We start from the raw sequence: 21,462 nt of genomic DNA, 5'->3' as shown, positions 1-21,462 counted from the left end.
GTGGGCCCCATAGGTTATTTAACCATCGGTTAAAAAAAAGCCAACTTGCTTTAAATTTAACCGATGGATTCCTAATCGATAGGTCAAAACCGATCGTTAGTAGGCACAATCATCGGTTAAAAATCCACGCATGCTCAGAATCAAGTCGACGCATGCTTGGAAGCATTGAACTTCGTTTTTTTCAGCACGTCGTTGTGATTTCTGTCACCGCGTTCTGACACAATCGTTTTTTTAACCGATGGTGTGTGGGCGCGCCGGACCATCAGTCAGCTTCATCGGTTAACCGATGACAACGGTTCATCAGACCGTTCTCATCGGATAGACTGATCGTGTGTACGTGGCTTTAGTCTTTGACCTGGAACAGGTATGCAGATCAGGAGCTCCAGCCTTTTCTAATCTGCATATTCACTTGAAGAGCCGCCTCTGCTGACAACAATGTCGCCGCGGCGTTAAGCTCCGGCCAGCAGCGGGTTAGCATGCCTGTAAACTCCACGGCCAGGCAGTGAAGAGAGGGGTCGGAGCGTGGCTGAGTGTTAAGGAGGAGGCGGGGCCAGCGCTGTGTAGTCCGGGGGAGAAGGGGAGGAGATTCCAGCAGCCAGAGCACAATTCCCGCTGCTCCGGAGATCGCGCCCCCCCAGCCTTCACCCCCACCGCTGGAGTGCTCAGCGAATCGGTCCCCGCACACCAGGAGGAGGCATCTGGCATGCTGTGGAGGGGTAGAGGAAGGTACTGCGGAGGAGGCCCCACGAACGCTGTATGGAGCCGATGGTAGGAGAGAAGAAGTGTCCGAGCGGCAGGCTGGGAGGCGAGATGAAAGAGCAGCGGTGAGTGCTGCTGCAAAAGACCTGCGAGCCCGAGGAGCCAGTGAAGCCTCATGCAAAACTGCAAGTAAGTTTTTAGAGGCTACAGACCTTTCACTGTTGTCACAGTGACTTTGATTAACTCTTTGGGGGGGGGGGGGGGTTAATTTACAATGGTAATTTTAATATGCAGCATGGAGGGGGTTAATGTACTGACACTGGTCACTGATGCATTGGTGACCAGTGGCAGTTAATTAACCCCTTTGTGCTGCATTATTGACACCAGTGTCAGTGTTAATTAACCCCTATATGGTGCAGCATGAAAGGGTTGATGAACACTGACACTGGTGTCACTAATGCAGGACAAAGGGGTTAATTAACTGCCACTGGTCACCAATGCATCAGTGACCAGTGGTGTATTTGATACTGCCCACCCCATACACTCCGCACCCCTCTCCTGTACATACCACCCACCCCATACACTCCGCACTCCTCCCCTGTACATACCACCCACCCCATACACTCCGCACCCCTCTCCTGTACATACCACCCACCTCCATTCACTCCGCACCCCTCTCCTATACATACCACCCACCCCATACACTCCGCACTCCTCCCCTGTACATACCACCCACCCCATACACTCCGCACCCCTCTCCTGTACATACCACCCACCCCATACACTCCGCACTCCTCCCCTGTACATACCACCCACCCCAGACACTCCGCACCCCTCTCCTGTACATACCACCCACCCCATTCACTCCGCACCCCTCTCCTGTACATACCACCCACTTCCATTCACTCCGCACCCCTCTCCTGTACATACCACCCACCCCATACACTCCGCACTCCTCTCCTGTACATACCACCCACCCCATACACTCCGCACCCCTCTCCTGTACATACCACCCACCGCCATACACTCTGCACCCCTCTCCTGTACATACCACCCATGTGTAAGGAGGGGGGGTCAGTATATGTGTAAGGAGGGGGGGTCAGTATATGTGTAAGGAGGGGGGTCAGTATATGTGTAAAGAGGGGGGTCAGTATATGTGTCAGGAGGGGGGGTCAGTGTATGTGTAAGAAGGGGGGGTCAGTGTTTGTGTCAGGAGGCGGGGGTGAGTGTATGTGTCTGTGATTTTTTTAATATGCAGCATGGTGGGGGGACGGGGGTAAATGCACTGCCACTGGTCATAGTAACTGATGTATTAGACCCCTTTCACACTGAGCCGCCCATAGCCTCGGCGGTAAAACGCCGCTATTTTTACCGCCGACAATTGCGTATAGTTTACTGTGTTTGTGTGTGTGTTTTCAAAAATTAAGTGGGCCGGTCTGGATGAAGTCCAGGGCCAAATTTTTGTCCCAGTCCACCCCTGGTCCTATGTCTACATAAGTTCGTTAGTAGGTGTCCCTCATTTCCATCTCAAAATGTTGGGAGTTATCAGGCTGATAACAGAGGAACGGGTCAGGAGGGAGCTACGGTACATAGCTCTTTAAAGAGATATCAAAATACTGCAGATATATGTGCCCAGCTCAAATTTCATTAATTGGGTTTACATTAGGGTGAACAGACGTCCCTGGTTTCTGGGGACAGTCCCCGGATTGAGGACACTGTCCCAGGAGCCCGCTCATCTCCGGATTTGTCCCTGGATTCAGTGGCTTTGTTAGGGGAATGGACCGGGGTGAATGGCTCAGTGGTGTCAGTATTGTGCTCCTCCCATCTCCCTGCCTTATGCTTAGATTCTGAACACTGCTGAGTCCACCTCCTGCTGCCAATCTTCTCAGATTGGCTGGTATACTGGTGTAGCGCCTGATTACTTTCCAGTACCAGTGCTATGTTAAATTTAGAGGGTGTCAGAGAGTTAGTCCACTCTGACCATGTTGATTTTGTTGATTTGTTTCTGGGGTGCTGATCTCACCCCAGGTCGGCAGGTGGCAGCAGTGGAGTCAAGGTTTGGGTGCTCTTGCCTAGCAGCCTATCAGGAGGGTTTGGCCTCGCTGTGCATGCTGGGAGAGGGTATTTAGGAGGCAGACGCCATCATCCAGGGTCTCTCCTCGTGTGGCGCCCACCTTTAGGGTAGTCACTTCACGCTGCCCCGGCGAATGGCCTTCCGGGCTGGGGGTTGCGCGTGCAACGCAAGGATCCTGGCTTCGGGACCACGTTGGCCCGGAGCAATTGATCTGCCGCTTGGGGACTCTGTAATCGACTGGGTCCCACCTATGAAGGTCCTGGGTTGTTCGTCCAGTTGGAGGAGGCCATACAGTGGAGAGTCTGTCTGAGGAGTATCAAGAGAGGCTGGTGTTTTCCGATAGGGGCCTGACTATCCATTTGGGACCAGGGGAACCGCACACTGAAGGGCTGGATGTTGGCCGCCCGTCAGTCGGTACCCTAATGCAAAACTACCTGAAGGAGATCCAGGTGCCAAGTTTGCTAAGGAGGATTATCTCCGCTGCTCATTTACCAGGAGGGTCTGTGGCAGAGACTTTTTCCTAAGGTTTAAGTAACATTCTGGCTGCCAGGCCGGTGAGAGAGGCCTGTCCAAGTGCACTATACCCACTCAGGCCGGAGTGGTGAAAGAGACGTTACACGTGGGAGCAGGACTGTTTCCCTATTCCTGACATCTGGATCTGCTATCTTCATTCCTTCTGAATCTCTACTCTTCACCAAGTTTATTGTTTTTACCCGGCTGGGTAATAAAGAGCACAGAAAAAGACATTCCGTTACTACAACTTTCACCAATCACCCCTAGACATCATACAAACACAAGGTAACATGTCACCCAAAACAAACCAGCAGCTCCTTCGGGGGTAGTGCTACACTGGCTACAATAGATCCTGCCTCTTTCCCTGCCCACCTTTTACTCATAGCTCTGTGCACACTGCCCGGGCTGTGCCGTGCTGCTGGGCTAGGATGATGTCCTTATATGAGAATTAGGGGGGGGGCAGGCTTTACTCCTGCTCGAGAGTCTCCTCTGTCCCACCCACTTCTGTTCTGCACCATCTTCTGCCTGCATGATGACTTTGGAGCAGTGAGCCTAGGAAACTGTACTCACCACAATACAGGAAGATGACACACAAGGTTACTTCAAATAATTTTAATTGGTACTCACCTCTCCGCCGGCTTCCAGGCCTTCAGGGAGTTGCATCGGAGATCCAGTGACGTCACAGACACCGGCGGTTCTTGCCGTGTCCATCTGAAGTGCTCCTTTGCTGTGCCTTCATATCTACATGCCGGCGGGACCTTACTATCTGCCACACGCAAGGGCTGTTACACTTCCCTCTATCAACCTGGGATTCTACAACTATCCACTGGGTGTTGTGATAGTTCCCTTCACGGGACATTTACATGCCGATGAACTGATGTTAACCTCTCCTCATCTGGATTCAGCAGTGGCATCGTTGTACACATTTTATACCAGTATCATACTTAGCAACATGTTTTTATGACTGCTTTTGTTACCGTTTGGTATTACTCGCACCATTTTTACAGTTTATGTAGCTACAACGATTTTATCTCCAGTGTAATATTTATTTTGTTACCTACTTGAAGACTATAAAAGTTTTAATGCTATTCCCATTAAGCGCTGCCTTTGTGTGTTTTTTTGTATCCTGCTATCCATTTTTCCAGTGGTTGGTAGCTGCACTGGGAATCAGCCTGCAAGGAGGAGATTAGCTAAAAGTAGTTGGATCTGTATGTGCGTTATAATTAATCGAAATTAGTCGATTAATCGATTAAAAAAAAATCTATTAATCGAACACAAAAATTTTGATCAGTAACAGCCCTAGAATTTATTGTTCACCTCAGTCTTTACGAGAGAAACGGGGGGGGGGGGGTCAGTAACCAAGACTGCAATGTTTATCAACATGTAGGGATGAGCTTTAAGTTCGGTTCGAACATGAGTTTGACTCGAACAATTTGTGGTGTCCACGGCAAATTTGAAAGCCGCGGAACACCCTTTAAAAGTCTATGGGAGAAATCTAAAGTGCTAATTTTAAAGGTTAATATGCAAGTTATTGTCATAAAAAAGTGTTTGGGGACCAGAGTCCTGCCCCAAGGGACATGTATCGATGCAAAAAAAGTTTTAAAAATTGCAGTATTTTCGGGAGAAGTGATTTTTAATAATGCTTAAAGTGAAACAATAAAAGTGAAATATTCCTTTAAATTTCATACCTGGGGGTGTCTATAGTATGCCTGTAAAGTAGCGCATGTTTCCCATGTTTATAACAGTCCCTGCACAAAATGAAGTTTCTAATGGAAAAAAAGTCATTTAAAACTACTCGTGGCTATAGTGAATTCTTGGGTCCCGGCAATACAGATAAAAGATAAAAGTCATTGAAAAAAACGACATGGGTCCCCCCCAGTCCATTATCAGGCCCTTTGGGTCTGGAATGAATATTAATGAATATGAAAAATCATGTTGATGGGGACAAGGGCCTCATCCCCACAACAAAGTAAAGTCCTTTAATAAAAGAATAAATAAAAAATCCAGCGCCGTAATCCTTCCACGAGTCCAACCTGCTGCTACACAATGATATCGCCTCCACAGGAGGCTCCCGGCCAAATGACGCACGACCCATCTGACAGCTCTTTTATAACTGAGGGACGGGTGACCCAGCCCCCTCTGACGTGTCACAGGAAGCCCCCGTTGCGTCAAGGGGGGTGGGGTCACCCATCCGCGTCATGGGGGGCCCTTCCCTCGGTTATAAAAGAGCTGTCAGGATTACGGAGCTGGAATCTTTTTTTATTAATTAAAGGACTTGTCACAACTTTGTGTGTGTGTTTTTTTCCATTTTTTTTCACTTTTTTGGGTGAAATGGTAGGGGTACAATGTACCCCGTTGCCAATTCACATGGGGGGGCGGAATCTGGAGGTCCTCTTTGTTAAAGGGGGCTTCCAGATTCCGATAAACCCGCAGACCCGCACAACCCCTGGGCAAGGGTTGTGGGGAGGAGGCCCTTGTCCCCATCAACATGGGTACATCCTCCCCATGTTAAGGGCATGTGGCCTGGTACAGTTCAATGGGGCACTCTCTCGTCCCCCCATTTTCCTGCAGCCTGCAGGTTACGTGCTTGGATAAGGGTCTGGTATGGATTTTTGGGGGGAACTTCAGGACATTTTTTTTTATTTGGCGCAGGGTTCCCCTTAATATCCATACCAGACCTGAAGGGCCTGGTAATGGAATTTGGGGGGACACCTATGCATTTTTGGGGTTTGGGGTTCCCCTTAATATTCATACCAGACCCAAAGGGCCTGATAATGGATTGGGGGGGAAACCCATGTAGTTTTTTCAATGTCCTTTATTGGAATATTCACTTTTATTGTTCACATTGGGATTGCAGATGCAGCTTCTGTCATGCGCTTTACAGGCGTTTTTTTATAAATGCTAAAGCGCCTGAAAAACACCCCAGTGTGAAAGGGGTCTTAAACTGCGTAGATGGTTCTTTACTGTTAGAGTGCTAAGGATGTGAAATTCTCAAATAAAAAATAAAAAAATTAAAAACTATTAGATAGCACCTTAACGACCACAACATACAGAGATATACAATGTAATATAAACATAAAAGCACACACACAGGTTGGACTTGATGGTCTTTTTTCAACCTCACCAACTATGTTACTATGTTACTATGTAAGGAATGTACACATCCCTTGTAATAGAAAAACCCAAATTCTTTACCTTTAAAAGCAAAAAAATAAATAAAAAACTACTTCCAGCCTGCAACGGAATTGACATCATGGCATCGCTCCGGTACTCCAAGGCCATAGAGGTGATCAAAGAGTAGCCAGCTGCACTGTCGGATCATTTCTCGGGTGGAAATGATAAACCCAAGAAACACTGACTTTCGGGCGGGAGGGGGAGGACATCCCCTCCTGCTACTTTGAAAAGCATTCCAGTGGATCATGAGCTGCTTAAAACAGCTTTCATGAGAAAAGATAGGAAGAAATAAGGAGAACCTGCGCTTAGAATTGGGCCAAATATAAGACTGCAGCCCCCCTAATATATTCCCCCTAAAGAGAGCATAAAAAGTAATGATGAAAGTATGAAGAGGGTGATGGCGCTGTCTGGATATCCCCCTAATTTGCAGAGGTGATATATAAGCTGTACACTCACACAGTGGATCAGCAAGCTGGGTTGCCTGCTAGAAATATAGTAAAATGTGATCCCAGGATGGGATGAGAAGTGGTGTCTAGCTGTGAAAACTGTGAGGCCGCCTACACACGGTCGATCCATCCGATGAGAATGGTCCGACGGACCGTTTTCATCGATTCACCGCTGAAGCAGACTGATGGTCTGATGTGCCTACACACCATCGTTCCAAAAACTGATCGGGTCAGAACGCGGTGACGTAAAACACACGACGTGCTGAAAAAAACGAAGTTCAATACTTCCAAGCATGCGTCGATTTGATTCTGAGCATGCGCAGGTTTTGAACCGATGCTTTTGTGTACTAACCATCGGTTTTGACTGATGGTCAGCCGTCCATCGGTTCGATTTTAAAGCAAGTTCTCTAATTTTTGTCCGAAGGACAACAGACCGATGGGCCATACACACGGTCGGTTTGGACCGATGAAGCTGGACTTCGGGCCGTTTTCATCGGTTTGGACCGACCGTGTATACGCGGCCTGAGTGAACCTGCCCGTGATAACAAAAATGCTAAAGGCTCTAGCAGATGGATATCTTAGAATCACGATACCCGTAGCTAGTGTTAGACCACAGTGGGTGGGTAGTGTGTAATGTGCATAGGCGCCAGGCGGGGACACGCACACTTGCAAGCACGTCACTTCCGGGAGAGCCAGATGGGATGTCTACGCTATACAGCTGGAGCGCACGGCGTTTGTAATCAGCACGGCTGACACATTACTACCTGGAAGTTGGCTGCCAGTTTAATTATTTTAAATTTGTTTTTATTGGCAAAATTTTTTGTTTAAGCCAAGCTTGTTTCCTGCATCCCCCCAAGCACTAGTGGGGGTATTTTTACTACACTATGGAAGCCTGTTTTTTATATTTCTTCTGATAATTGTGGATTTTTGGGAGCGGATCACAGTGTATCCAGACTGACCCGAACACCGTCCCACAGCAGACATACAAGGAGAGAAAAGGATACCTACAACAGAGGCGTGGAAGCCTTATACTACATGCTGTCTACCCCTACAGGGGTTAGGCTATCTGGTGAGTGGGGACCCTGGTGGGGGAGCATCGAAATCACCTTGGAAGCACTATTGGTCGTATAGGAGCACTCATCTGTCACGGATTGTCTATTTACATGTCACAAACTGCATCAAGATATTCTATGGATGGGACTTTTTATGCCGTCACAGACTAGTCACTTGATATGCTGATTCTCATTTATTTTGATCCACTTCTGGACATTTGATTATTATATATTTATATATATTTTGTTTTATATTTATACATTGCACATTATTGAGGGGATACCCACATGTTTTAGCTAGCACTCTCCTGAGTGATTGGGGTATTATTGTGCCTGACATAGTGGTTTGTGGTGGTATATATATATTTCTTGCACTATTAATTTAAGTGGCACGTATAGCATAGGTGTGCGCATATATACACACAATTTTTGGTTATTTTTGGTTGATTACTTATATTGGTCTATTATTAGCCCATTGTGGTTTTGTGGTATAACTACCGTTTACACTCCCACTGACATAGCGCACAACTGTGCGCCTATGCACATTACACACTACCCACCCACTGTGGTCTAACACTAGCTACGGGTATCGTAATTTTAAGATATCCATCTGCTAGAGCCTTTAGCATTTTTGTTATCTTGGGCAGGTTCACTCACAGTTTTCACAGCTAGACACCACTTCTCATCCCATCCTGGGATCACATTTTACTATATTTCTAGCAGGCAACCCAGCTTGCTGATCCACTGTGTGAGTGTACAGCTTATATATCACCTCTGCAAATTAGGGGGATATCCAGACAGCGCCATCACCCTCTTTATACTTTCACATAGCTTTCATGAGAAAGCCAGCTACCAACTGCAAAAAATTATACCAGGGTTATGGCTGAGATCTTCAGCCATAATCCCTGTAAACTAGGCATGTCCAAAGACAAAAGATATATATCATATTTATCGTTCCTCCAGGGAGGAGGCAAGACGAGTGCCATCAGATTACATACAGGAGAATCTCCTGTTTACTTGGCCGTCTCTGTAATAGGAAGTCCCATCTCCTGGGCTGGCACTGGACTTTGTATTAAAAAAGGCGCAGAGTAAACAGGAGATTCTGCAGCATGTAATCTGTTGGCGCTCGCCATATCCCCTCCTTGTCCCCTTCGAGGCTGCAGATGGGCATGGATCAGGCTGCAATGATGGCAATGGCGAGGCTGAATTCATGGCAATAGTGAGCCTGCACTAGGGGCTGCATTCATGGCAATGGTGAGGCTACATTCATATCAATGGTAAGGCTGCCATCATGGCAATGGTGAGGCTGCAGATGGGCACTGATTAGGCTGCATTGATATGCACTGACCCTTATTTTGCCTTACAGTTCCTTTTTTTAAATTTAATTTTTTTCCTGAAACTTCCCTCTTAAAGTGAAGGTGTGTGTTATACACAGATAAATAGGGCATATCCAAATAACATGCCTGAGCTCATCCTTAAGCCTAATTCACACCTATGCATTTTTAGTGCTTTTTGCAGAATTGCACTACAGATCGTGTTCCATAGGAAACCATGTTTAATGGACTGTAGTGCATATCTGCAAAATGAAAAAAGCACTAAAAATGCATAGGTGTAAATCGAGCCTTATGCCGGGTACACACGAGAGGATTTATCTGCCGAAACGGCCCTCCGGACCGTATCCGCGGATAAATCCTCTGGCGGATTTTGATCTCCTGGTTGTACTAACCAGGAGATCAAAATCCCCGCGGAATTCCGTCCGCGGTGACGTGTCGCCGCGATGATGACGCGGCGACGTGCGCGACGCTGTCATATAAGGATATCCACGCATGCGTCGAATCATTAAGACGCATGCGAGGGAGGGAATCGGACGGATCGATCCGGTGAGTCTGTACAGACCACCGGATCGATCCGCTGGAGCCTATTCCAGCGGATAGATTTCTTAGCATGCTAAGAAATTTTTATCCGCTGGAAATCGGTCGGCCCGAAATATATCTGCGGATAAATATCCGCTGGATCGTACACACCAGCGGATCTATCCGCTGAAACCGATCCGCGGATCAATTTCAGTGGATCGATCCTCTCGTGTGTACGGGGCCTTAGACTCTTTACCACACACAGCCACAAAGGCAAGAGAATTCTTGTTGGGCAGTGCATTAGTTAATTTGCATTTCATTTTAATGATTCAAAGAATGTCAGGCAAAATGGTCGGCCCTCATGCATGTTCACTTCATCAATACTGGCCTTCTTTGAAAAAAGTTTGGACACCCTTGCCGTTAATCATTTGCAAACCACAACTTATATATAGGTATTGCGGTTAGCAAGTGGTTAAATAAGTTGTAACATCAACAGTAAGTTTTGGGGATAAAAGTCTTCTAAAACACGTAACCTTAGAACATTTTAAATAGATAATTTTATTACATAAAAAAATCTCATCTCACGTTTATGCATGTTGTAAAATCTGCAGATCCTTTTAAAAGTTATCTCCATGATAAAACATGCAGTGATTGTAATCAAGTCTACAAATTTTACATGACTTTTTCTTTTACAATGTTTAAGCAGAAAATGACATCATACTTGGCATTGATGTTTGCCTTTGTTTGCTGGTCCCAGATGCTGACAGCAATGTTGGTTGAGATGTCGTAACCAAGTCCACCCTGATACTGGACCATGGCCTGTAGCCCAGACTGCATTGGCAACCACTGAAAGAAAGGGAAACATAATGACCAAATTAAACCTGCATAATCTTTATGTATATCAGGCACCTATGCCAGAAGGCATTTGAGACATCTTATCAAAATGTTCTGAAATGTAATGATATCATAGATTTTGCATTGCATAGCACTCAAGATAATCAGGTTTGCTTAAAATGAAACAAAAATAGCTGTTTGTTTCACCCCGAAGTTGACTCACTAAAGACAAATAGGAATATTCACTGTGCAAAATAAATTTTCCCTTAGCTTTGTGAATGAGGTGAAGCTCTGCTGACTTCCAATATCCAATCATGGGCAAGCAAAAACGTATTTTTCTTGTATGTGATTTCACTACATTCACTAATATTGGAATACCTTTGTGCAACAATTACATCAAGCAGTAGATGGCAGTGTTTATAAGTTGGTAGCTACATCTATGGTTAAACTCTGTCTTTTATCTATAATAAAGTTCCTTTCCTGTCTGCAATTAAGGTCCATGTGGACTGTGCAATCTCTGTTTGTTCTGTGGGGCTATATACAGAATTTCTAACAGGTTATGGGCCCAGACACCCACCCAGAGAAAAGCTGATAGCCCAGACACCCACCCAGACACCTAGAGAAAAGCTGAGAAACCAGTCATAGCCAGCTACCACATATAAGTTCAAAATACAGCAACAGAAAGAAGACTGCATGAAAATAAAATGGCCAGTAACACAGCTGCAACAAAGCTGTCAAGCTATCATTTGCAAATTTGACAAACCAGAACTACCAGTCTTGGAAATTCAAGATGAAAATGCTGCTAATAAGAGAAATTATGTGAAAATGTATAAATTAAGTCAGGACAGAACACCCTTCAAACAAGTTGATAGAGCAAGATCAGAAAGCTCTAAGCACAATCTCTCATAGCATAGAAGATTGATCAAATTATACATAAATGTAAGTGTCAAACTGCTAAAGAAATGTGGGAAGGATAACAAAAGGCGCATAAACGAGCTAATCTCAGCAATAAACTGTATTTGATTAGAAAGGTATATCACACCAAGCTGATGAATGGCCAGGATATGCAGGATTACATAAGGCACACCTTGAAAATGATTGAACTCCTGAGAGGTATAGGATAAGAAATAAAAGATTTACATGTCACAGCACTATTACTCAGTGGTTTACCAGAAAGTTATGAAATGCTTGTCACAGCACTTGATGCTCATCCAGATGATGAACTGGCAATTGAATATGTTAAGGGAAAGCTTGAGGATGAATATAAGCGTAAAACAGAAAGCATTATTAGCAACAGTGCTTCTGTCGCAGAGTTTGCTTTAACCGCTTGCCGACCACCCACCATAGTTTTGCGGCGGCAGTTCGGCTCGGCTGCGCAAAATCACGTAATATAACATGATTTTGCATTGCGGCCACTAGCGCCCCCTGCTCGCCCCTGGTGCTGACGCGTGTGCCCGGCATGCACGATCACCGTCGCGCACCCGCGATCACTCGTGACAGTGCGAGAACCGGGAGCTGTGTGTGTAAACACACAGATCCCGGTTCTTTCAGGAGGAGAAATGGCTGATCGTATGTTCATACAATGTATGAACAGCGATCTGTCATTTCCCCTAGTCAGTCCCAACCCCCTTCAGTTAGAACACAATAAGGGGAACACATTTAACCCCTTCCTCGCCCCCTAGTGTTTAACCGCTTCCCTGCCAGTGCATTTTTACAGTAATCAATGCATTTTTATAGCACTGATCGCTATAAAAATGCCAATGGTCCCAAAAATGTGTCAAAAGTGTCCGATGTGTCCGCCATAAGGTCGCAGTATTGATAAAAATCCCAGATCGCTGCCATTACTAGTAAAAAATCAGAAACCCTGTTGCTTGCATACAAACCTGTTTAGTGTCTTCATTAAGGAAGTAAACATTACACACGTGTTCTCATACCGGTTATGTAAAAAGAGGGGGTAAATATTGCATAGAAGTGATAAGTTTGTAAGCTGCTGTGCTGTACCGCTAATGACCCCGAAACTAAGCATATACACAATCGTTCGCGTTTTGATAAGGGTAATAACAGGTACGGTGGGACAGTCTTAGTTGTGTTCGCCAATAGGCAAATTACAGAAAATTGCCTCGGTATCCACCCGGGGGGCATCTTGCTGTGCAGCACAGGGGTTCTCAGCTACGGCTGGGTGTATGTAACCTTATTCTGTGTTCATTTTGGGGTTTTGGTTTAATACCTTGTTACAGTAAAAGCAAAGAACTGTTTCACAAAAGTTGGTGTCAAAGTTGCTTTCCTCGTTCGTGACTTCGCTGTATCCTGGAGAACCCACCCCAGTACACGGTTTACAACTTGGCGTAGTCGGCAGGATACAGCGACCGTTGTGGACGGGAACGCAGCGGAAGACCTTCCCCTGGCGCCAGTGGCAACAGATCAGAACCCAGCCCAGGTTGTACCAGCGCAAGGCCAGCCTGCCCCCAATGCCATGCCCGCCCCAGTAGGATACATCCCCATAGGGGCGCTGCTGCGTCATCTGCCAAAGTATGATGGCCAAAACATGACGTTACAGGACTAGGCTGAAAGGGTGCAGAGTGCAATTAGAATGTGTAACCTAACCCCTGAGCTGCAGGCAGAGGTTGCGTTGGGAGCTCTAGAGGTTGACGTCAGGCGGGCAGTGATGGTAAGGCCTGAATCCAAGAGGGACACCCTAGAGAAAATATTCTCCCTGCTGGAGAGAGCATTAGGGGACCGTGCTAAAGTAGTGCAGATGAGAAGCCACTTCTTCAACCGACCACAGAGGGAGGGTGAGACCCTGATGCAGTACTCTAATGCCCTACAGTAGACACTCAATGAAATACAGCAGCGGGACCCAGAGGCCATGGGAGCCTTTTGGGAAGTAGACCAGCTACTAAGAGATCAGTTCATAGTAGGGCTCTCCAACAAGTTCCTACAGGACAAGCTGCAAGAAATCACCCGGACGGCGGCCGACATGACATTCTACAGTGTTTACCTAGCCGCCGCGGAGAGAGAGGAAGAGCACATGCCTGTGACAGCGAGAGTAGTGAGTAGCACCCATGCTACAGGACGTCAGTCTGCATCTGAAGACTCTGATTCCTTAAAGGATACGGTCCAGGCCCTGCGGACAGAGTTGAAAGAGCTCCGGCTGGAAGTGTCCCAGATAAAGTCAGGATCGCCCCGGCCCCCGAAACTGACCCCAATACACCACATCACTCCACCCAGGATAACTCAGGTGCGGGGGCACGTCAAAAGAGGACCCCTCTGTTGGGCTTGTCGACAGTACGGCCATATAGCCAGAGAGTGCCCAGAACAGATGAAGTCTGAGCCGGCGATAAAACTTTCGACTGCTGCAGTAGCTGGGCGTACTGCGGCGGTACACCAGAAACTAGGCCCTATGTGTGAGGAACATGACCTGTATGCCAGCAGCCCCGTTATGGAAGTCGAGTTGGAAGGCCAGAAGGTACGCTGCCTAGTTGATACAGGGTCAGAGTGCACCCTTATGCCCCTGAAGTTCTTCGAAAGGCACTTCCGGCATATGATGGAGCCCGAAGACGGGAGCGTCATCAGGCTGACGGCTGCCGATAACCGAGAGATGGACGTCCGAGGGATAGTATGGATGTGGGTCCAACTGTTTGGGCAAGACATTGGCAAGAAGGGAGTCGTGTTGGTGGACCATCCGTCTCGGGAAGGAATGGACGTGACCCTAGGTATGAATGTACTGAGGGATCTAGACCATCAACTCTATGCCAAAGAAGGGCCGAAGTACTGGCAACGGGCCACCACACATCGGCCGACCCAGAAAGTTTTACAACAGATGGTGAGGAGCTGTAGTCTGCAAAAGAGTAACATGTCCGGTCGGCCTATTGGAGACGTGAAGGTGCCACGGAGGACCTCGGTGAAGACTCTACCTCGACAAGAGTAAATTTTGATGCTGCCGGTGGGGGCTGGACGACGACTGAATGGACTGGAGGTCCTCATTGAGCCCTCTTATCAAGAGAAAACACAGATTCGCCCACTGGTAGCCCGGGCCCTCGCCATTGTGAGAGACGGGTGTGTGCCTGTACGCTGCCTCAATGTTGAAGACGGTGAGCTGACCATTCCCGGGAACACCCTGCTGGCCAAAGTCTATGTGTCCGAAGGGGATGTCTCTCGACTACGGGGTTTCACGCTACAGCCTGATAGGAGATCAGCCTGGACCTATTCTATAGAGGTTCAACAAAGGGAGGCCCCGACGATGGAGTGGAATGGTCGAGTGACCATGGACCAAATGGGGGTGGACTGCAAGACTCTGACTCCCGGACAACAAAAGTTGCTGGAATTTCAAGAGGCATTTTCGCAACATGATGGGGACTTCGGGTGTGAGTCCGCCATTGAACACAAAATCCCTACCGGCAATGCGGCACCAATCAGGGAACATTACTGGCAAATCCCACCTAAAATGTACCAGGAGGTGAAGGATATGGTAGCCAGCATGTTGGAATACCGGGTGATCCAAGAGTCAAAGTCCCTGGGGGGCTCCAGTAGTCTTGATGCGGAAGAAAGATGGGAGTCCCCGATTCTGCGTCCATTGGAATCTGAATGCTCAGACCGTCCGGGATGCTTACCCACTTCCGCAGATTGAGGAGTCGTTGTCAGCCCTGAGCCATGCAAAATTCTTCTTGACTCTTGACCTGGCCAGTGGATATTGGCAGGTACCGATGGCTGAGAAGGACAAATCGAAGACTGCTTTCATTCTACCTATGGGACTCTACGAGTTCAACCGGATGCCATTCGACCTGTCCAATGCCCCAGGAACATTCCAGCGGCTGATGGAGTACTGCCTGGGGGATCTCAACTTCGAGTCGGTATTGATATACCTAGACGACATAGTAGTGTTTGGGGCCTCCTTTGAAGATCACCTCCAGAAGCTGCGACAGGTCCTAGGACGGCTACGAGACCATGGGCTCAAGATCAAGCCCAAGAAGTGCCAACTGTTTCGGTAACAGATCGAGTATTTGGGACATGTAGTCACCTAGGAGGGGGTAAAGCCGGCCCCCCAGTAAGATAGAGGCCGTCCAGAAGTGGCCCCAACTGCGGACACTAAGAGAGGTGTGGGCATTCTAGGGACTGGCCGGTTACTACCGGAGGTTCATACCCAAATTTGCTCATTTGGTGGGCCCGTTAAATTAATTATTAAGGGGCACTGCGTGGGGCCCAAAGAATTGCCCCATCGAGTGGGGATCCAGACAGCAAGAGGCCTTTGAAGCAGTGAAGGAGGCGCTGATCAGAGCCCCGATTCTAGCTTATGCCCAGTTCGACACCCCATTCCTGTTGTACACTGACAGAAGTCTACATGGTCTGGGGGCCGTGTTATCCCAAGTCCAGGATGGACGTGAGAGGGTCATTGCATATGGCAGCCGGTCTCTGAGGGAATCAGAGTGCAACCCTGACAATTACAGCTCCTTTAAATTGGAACTACTGGCGCTGGTGTGGGCCATGACCGAAAGATTTGCGGAGTACCTGACAGGTGCAGAGGTGACCGTGATGACGGACAACAACCCGTTAGCACATCTGGAGAATGCCAAACTTGGTGCGCTTGAACAGAGGTGGATGGCTCACCTTTCTAAGTACCAATACAGCATCAAGTTTCGGTCAGGCAGGGAGAACAGCAACGCTGATGCACTCTCCCGAGTCCCTGTAGGGTTGTCGGCTCAGAGTACCGACGAGGAGCTGGAAGATACTGAAACGCCTGACCTTGGTCGTTTACCCCTGTTCCAGGATGTGGCACATTCAAGTGGGGTGGCGTCTGGGATGTCTCTGATGCTGGGAAAGTCATTGGCCGATTGGGAGAGAATCCAGAATGGCTGCCCGGACTTGTGGAAAGTGAAGGAATGGGTTCGGACTAAGATCTGGCCACGGCCAGAAGAGCGAGCCAGACTGTCCCCAGAGGGCCAAAAGTTGTTGAGACAGTGGGACAAGTTGACCATTACCCAGGGACTCCTGTGCCGGACCATATACTTACAGACAGAGCTGCAGTACCGACAACAGATTGTCATCCCCATGTCATTGGGACCGGAAGCCGCCAGGGAAGCCCATGAAAGGGGAGCCCATTTCGGGTGCGACAAAACGTTCAAGTGGCTCTAACGGCTGGTATATTGTCCAGATCTGGCTGACATGGTGGCCAAGGCATGTCTTAAGTGTCGACCCTGCGGGTTGAGTAAGAGTACTGAACAGCGGGCCCCTGTCCAGACCATCCAGACCTCAGCACCCCTGGAGCTTCTGATGATTGATTATGTGCAGATTGGATATTCTACCTCAGGACACTCGTACTGTCTAGTCATGACAGATCACTTCACCAAGTATGCGGTGGCTGTACCCACCAGCGACCAGACAGCAGAGTCACCCGCTGAAGCGGTCTGCAAACACTTTATTCAGGTGTTCGGTTGCCCACAGAGAATACATTCGGACCAGGGAGCGTGTTTCCAGGGTACTCTAATGTATGAACTGTATCAGCTGTATGGGATCGAACGCTCCCACACCACTCCGTATCATCCCCAAGAAAACGGGGCGTGCAAACGCTTTAACCGCATCTTGCTCCAGATGCTGCGGACTCTGGAGGATAGCCTATAGGCCCAGTGGCCCGAATACCTACCTGAACTAATGTGGGCCTATAACAACAGGGTGCACAGTACCACTGGATACTCTCCCCATATGCTTATGTTTGGGAGAGCCGGACGGGAGATTGAAGACCTTCACATGCCCGACCCGATGGAGCCACCACCAAGAAGTACCACCGCATGGGTGCAGGAACACCAACGCCGACTGAGAACTATCTACAAGATTGTAGGGGAGCGCCTAGGGCAAGTGGTACACCCCAACCCGAGACTAGTGCAGAGGGATGGGTATGCCCCGGGTGATCGGGTGATGGTCAAGGCCAAACGGCCATCTGGGAAGTTGGATGGGCGGTGGGAGGCAGTTCCATGCACGGTGAAAGGGAGGGTAAACCCTGCCATTCCAGTCTATGAAGTAGAGCCAGTGGGGACTGGAGCACGCTCACGAAACTTGCACCGTAATATGTTAAGACGTTGTAATTTTGATGAACCAGTGTGTCTGGAGGAGATGCCTTCTCACGCTCAGAGTACAGAGGAGGAGGAGGAAGAGAAATGGTGGGTTTTTCCTGCCCAGGTACCCAGCGAGGCCTCGGCTGAGGCACATTTGCCACCCAGAGAGAGTGCTGAACCAGAAGTAGCTCCTCCGCTGACAGATATGCCTGATGTCCCCAGTACTTCTGAGTCCCTTTCTCTAAGAAGATCAATAAGGCCCAATGCTGGTGTGCCCCCACGGCGCTATGCCCAGGATGAGTTTATTGTATGTAGTGGGCAAACTATGTTTCCTACGACCAATTACTATGCCCACTAACCTGGTATCAACAGAGTGTTACCCCAGATGATGCAAACTATTGTGAAACGCGTCGGGACTCTGCTGCTGCCATGCACTATTTCTTATTGATGTCCTTTTTATTCAGCAAAACTGTAAGTGTTTTTAACCGTTATTAAATCTCAACATTGTTACGGTATCACACTATGTGCCTTCGTTTTCCTTTATGCACTTTGGATACGGCCTGATCCTTTGAGAATTACCTCCAAGTTGCTGCCATTCCCCCCTGTGCTGGTTTACGTGATGTCTTCAGGGTATCCTCCCAATCGTATATCCAGATCCGGTTGATGTGGTCTTCACCAACTTACATTCAGCTTGTATTGACCCTTTAAGCGTATGCTTATTTGGGTTCAATACCTCTGGTAAGCCTCCGCTTCTGGTGGTGGTCATTTTCACAAATCATTTACTTTGATTCACCGTGGTGTTTGGAACCATTCACTTGATTACTCATCCATCAACAGTTTATTTTTAACTATCTACTGTCATTGATTTATTATATATGGACTTTTTCATTTGATTACACTGTCAATTGGTGTTAACACAGATTATTAGTACCATATCATCATCATTATTATTATTTTTAGCGCCACAAAATTGTTTTCTGTTTTTTCACTGCTTTCTTGTTTCACTGGATTGTTTGTGGCTGCTAAGTATTTGGATAGCGCAGATTTATTTTTGTTTTTGTATGCCCACTAACCTGAAAGTTGCCATTTTAAACTGTCCAACAGTAAAAAAAAAAGCACATGGAGCAACATGCAAGTAATAATAATAATAATAATAGGAACACAGGACAAATACATACTTTTTTTGAAGGACTTTATTGATCCTCCTGTACTGGTCGTGCTCCCTCAATTTCAGGTCTGACCAGCGTTTCCTCAATTGTTCTTTGAATCGCCATTCCCCGAAATTCCTGTGCAGACTCCTCACAACTTTAGACATGATCTTGGCCTTTCTCACATTAGAGTTCTTGTACAACCCATGCTTCCCATCATAGTCGGTCCTCCTCAAGATGTCCACCATCACCACAATCTCCGCAAAGGACAAATTTGAGGCCTTATATCTTCTCCTGGATCGGGACGTTTCTGGCTCCGGGCTTTCCTCGTTGTTCATGGAATTATCAGCCACCTGCTGTGTCTCCGTCATGTTCCTCTCCCACTGCGCGCCGAAAGAGAAGGGGCGGGGAATATACTAGAAAGAACGTCAGGGGAGTTTCACGCATGCGCAGTGTATATAAAGCTAACACGCATGTGCCGTACCTACGTTCTGTGTGCGGAGTAAGGAGTAAGCGCTGAACGTGAGACCGGAAGCTTCATTTTAACTTGGGTCATCAGTGGCCTATACTGCTTCGAGATTATGGTCTATATGGGTGTAGCGCTACCCCCGAAGGAGCTGCTGGTTAATTTGGGATCGGCGTATTAAGTTACCAAATTCTTCTGTCTAATGACAATGCTTGTGAGTGTGGATAAAAGAACAAGTGTCCAGCAAGTAGCGTGAGGTTTTTTAATCCTTTTTTCCGGAGCCAACAAGGCAAACATCAACATGACACACAGTATAGGAAAAAGGTTGATGAGTAGGAAGGACTTGTAGCGTCAGGCCTTGGATATCAGAAAAACATAGAGAGCAAGCCTGCTCTCGGCTCAGATCATTTAAACGTCGCCACCCTCGTCAGGGTGGATAAGTGCCCCTTGGACAGGCAATTAAGTTGGACCTGGCAGCCAAAGGGTCGCTCGCAATAATCAGATCACTGGGAGGAAACAATGCCTCTGCCACAGGCGTAGTACATTTTTTTGGTATAATTGAAGTGTAAGGATAGAGAATCCTCCCAGCAAGTTTTGTTCTACAGGATCACCCACTGACAGCAAAAGAAAAATACCTGTCACGTAAACATCTGAGTGTTTGCATATATATATATACACATGATGTGTACTGTACAATAGCAAGGGTTGATTTAGCGCATTCATCCTATTTTATCCAATAGCACCAGACATTCCACCCACAACTTTATGGATGGCACATAAGGTGGTTATGAGAGGCCATTTGATCAATAGTGCCTCAACCAAAAAAAAAATCTGAACTCGCTGATATAAGATCTCTTACAAGAGATCTAGATTTCTTGTATCACAGGAACAACCAAGACCCCTCCAGTAATCTTTTTAAACAAATTCAAGAAAAACGCACAGCCTTATACCCCATACACACGACCGAACATGTCTGCTGAAACTGGTCCGCGGACCAGTTTCAGCAGACATGTTCGGTCGTGTGTAGGCCCGAGCGGACAGGATTCCAGCGTACATTTGCCCGCCGGGCCTTTTTCCAGCGGGAAAATATTTCTGAACTTGTTTTAAAACAGCCCGCTGGAATCCTGTCCGCTCGGACATGTTCGGTCGTCTGTACAGACCTACCGTACATGTCCGAGCGCCCGCCATCCCTCGCATGCATCGAATGACTTCGACGCATGCGTGGAAGCATTGAACTGGCAGGGCCGCCCACGTCGCCGCGTCATCGTCGCGGCGACGGCGCGGCCATGCCCCGCGTATTGTTTACGCGCGGATTTCTGTATGATGGTGAGTACAGCCACCATACAGAAATCCCCGGGCAGACATGTACGGTGAAAACGGTCCATCGGACTGGTTTCATCGTACATGTTTGCTCGTCTGTACAAGGCAGGTACAAGACTCATTACTTACATCAGATACAGAAAAAGCCCTTAGATGGTCTAAAGCTAGATTTTTGCTTAATAGCAATTCATACTCTACCTTGTTTGCCAGAAAACTAAATCAAACAACAAAACCTCCCCTCACCTATAAATTAAAGAATTCACCAGGCAACTTAGTATCCCATCCCAAATAAGTCATGTACATATTTTTAGACTTCTATAAAAAGCTTCTCTCTACTAGTCCCCAATCCTCACCTAAACAATCTTCCCTGAACTGGCTCAATGATATCACACTACCCATTCTATCTAACCAACAAATAGAGATGCGCAACGCTCCATGCTCAGACAAAGAAATTAATAGAATTATAAGCTTGTTAAAAACCTCTGAGCTTCAGGCCCTGATGGATACTCCACATGCTATTATAAAAAAATTGCCTCCACATTAACCCCACACCTTACAAAATTATATAATCATATCCTACAAGAAAATCATTTCCCATCAGAAATGCCAAAACCAAATAAAGATCATTCCATCCCCCAAAATATCGCCCAATTTCAGTCATTGATAATGATCTTAAAATATTTGGCTGAATGCTAGCTGACAGATTAGCTGCAATTATTTCCCCATTAATAAATCCAGACCAAACAGGATTCATCCCGAACAGACAAATAACGGATAACATAAGACTGACTACAAACATCATTCAAGAGTCTAACTTACACTCTAAATCTACACTCC

General features: G+C 47.2%; 1 protein-coding gene across 1 annotated transcript in view; it reads right to left on the bottom strand.

The window, feature by feature from the left end:
* The window catches only part of LOC120910433 (microsomal triglyceride transfer protein-like), a 176,641-nt gene that overhangs the window by 25,180 nt on the left and 129,999 nt on the right, over positions 1–21,462 (bottom strand). Inside the window, exon 16 of the mRNA XM_040322192.1 lies at positions 10,533–10,657. Within this exon, the coding sequence (XP_040178126.1) occupies positions 10,533–10,657 (125 nt within the window). The remainder of the gene's footprint in view (positions 1–10,532; positions 10,658–21,462) is intronic.

This window comes from Rana temporaria, chromosome 8 (assembly GCF_905171775.1).
Source record: "Rana temporaria chromosome 8, aRanTem1.1, whole genome shotgun sequence".
NCBI lineage: Eukaryota > Metazoa > Chordata > Amphibia > Anura > Ranidae > Rana > Rana temporaria.
This window is presented reverse-complemented; position numbering and strand designations above follow the sequence as displayed.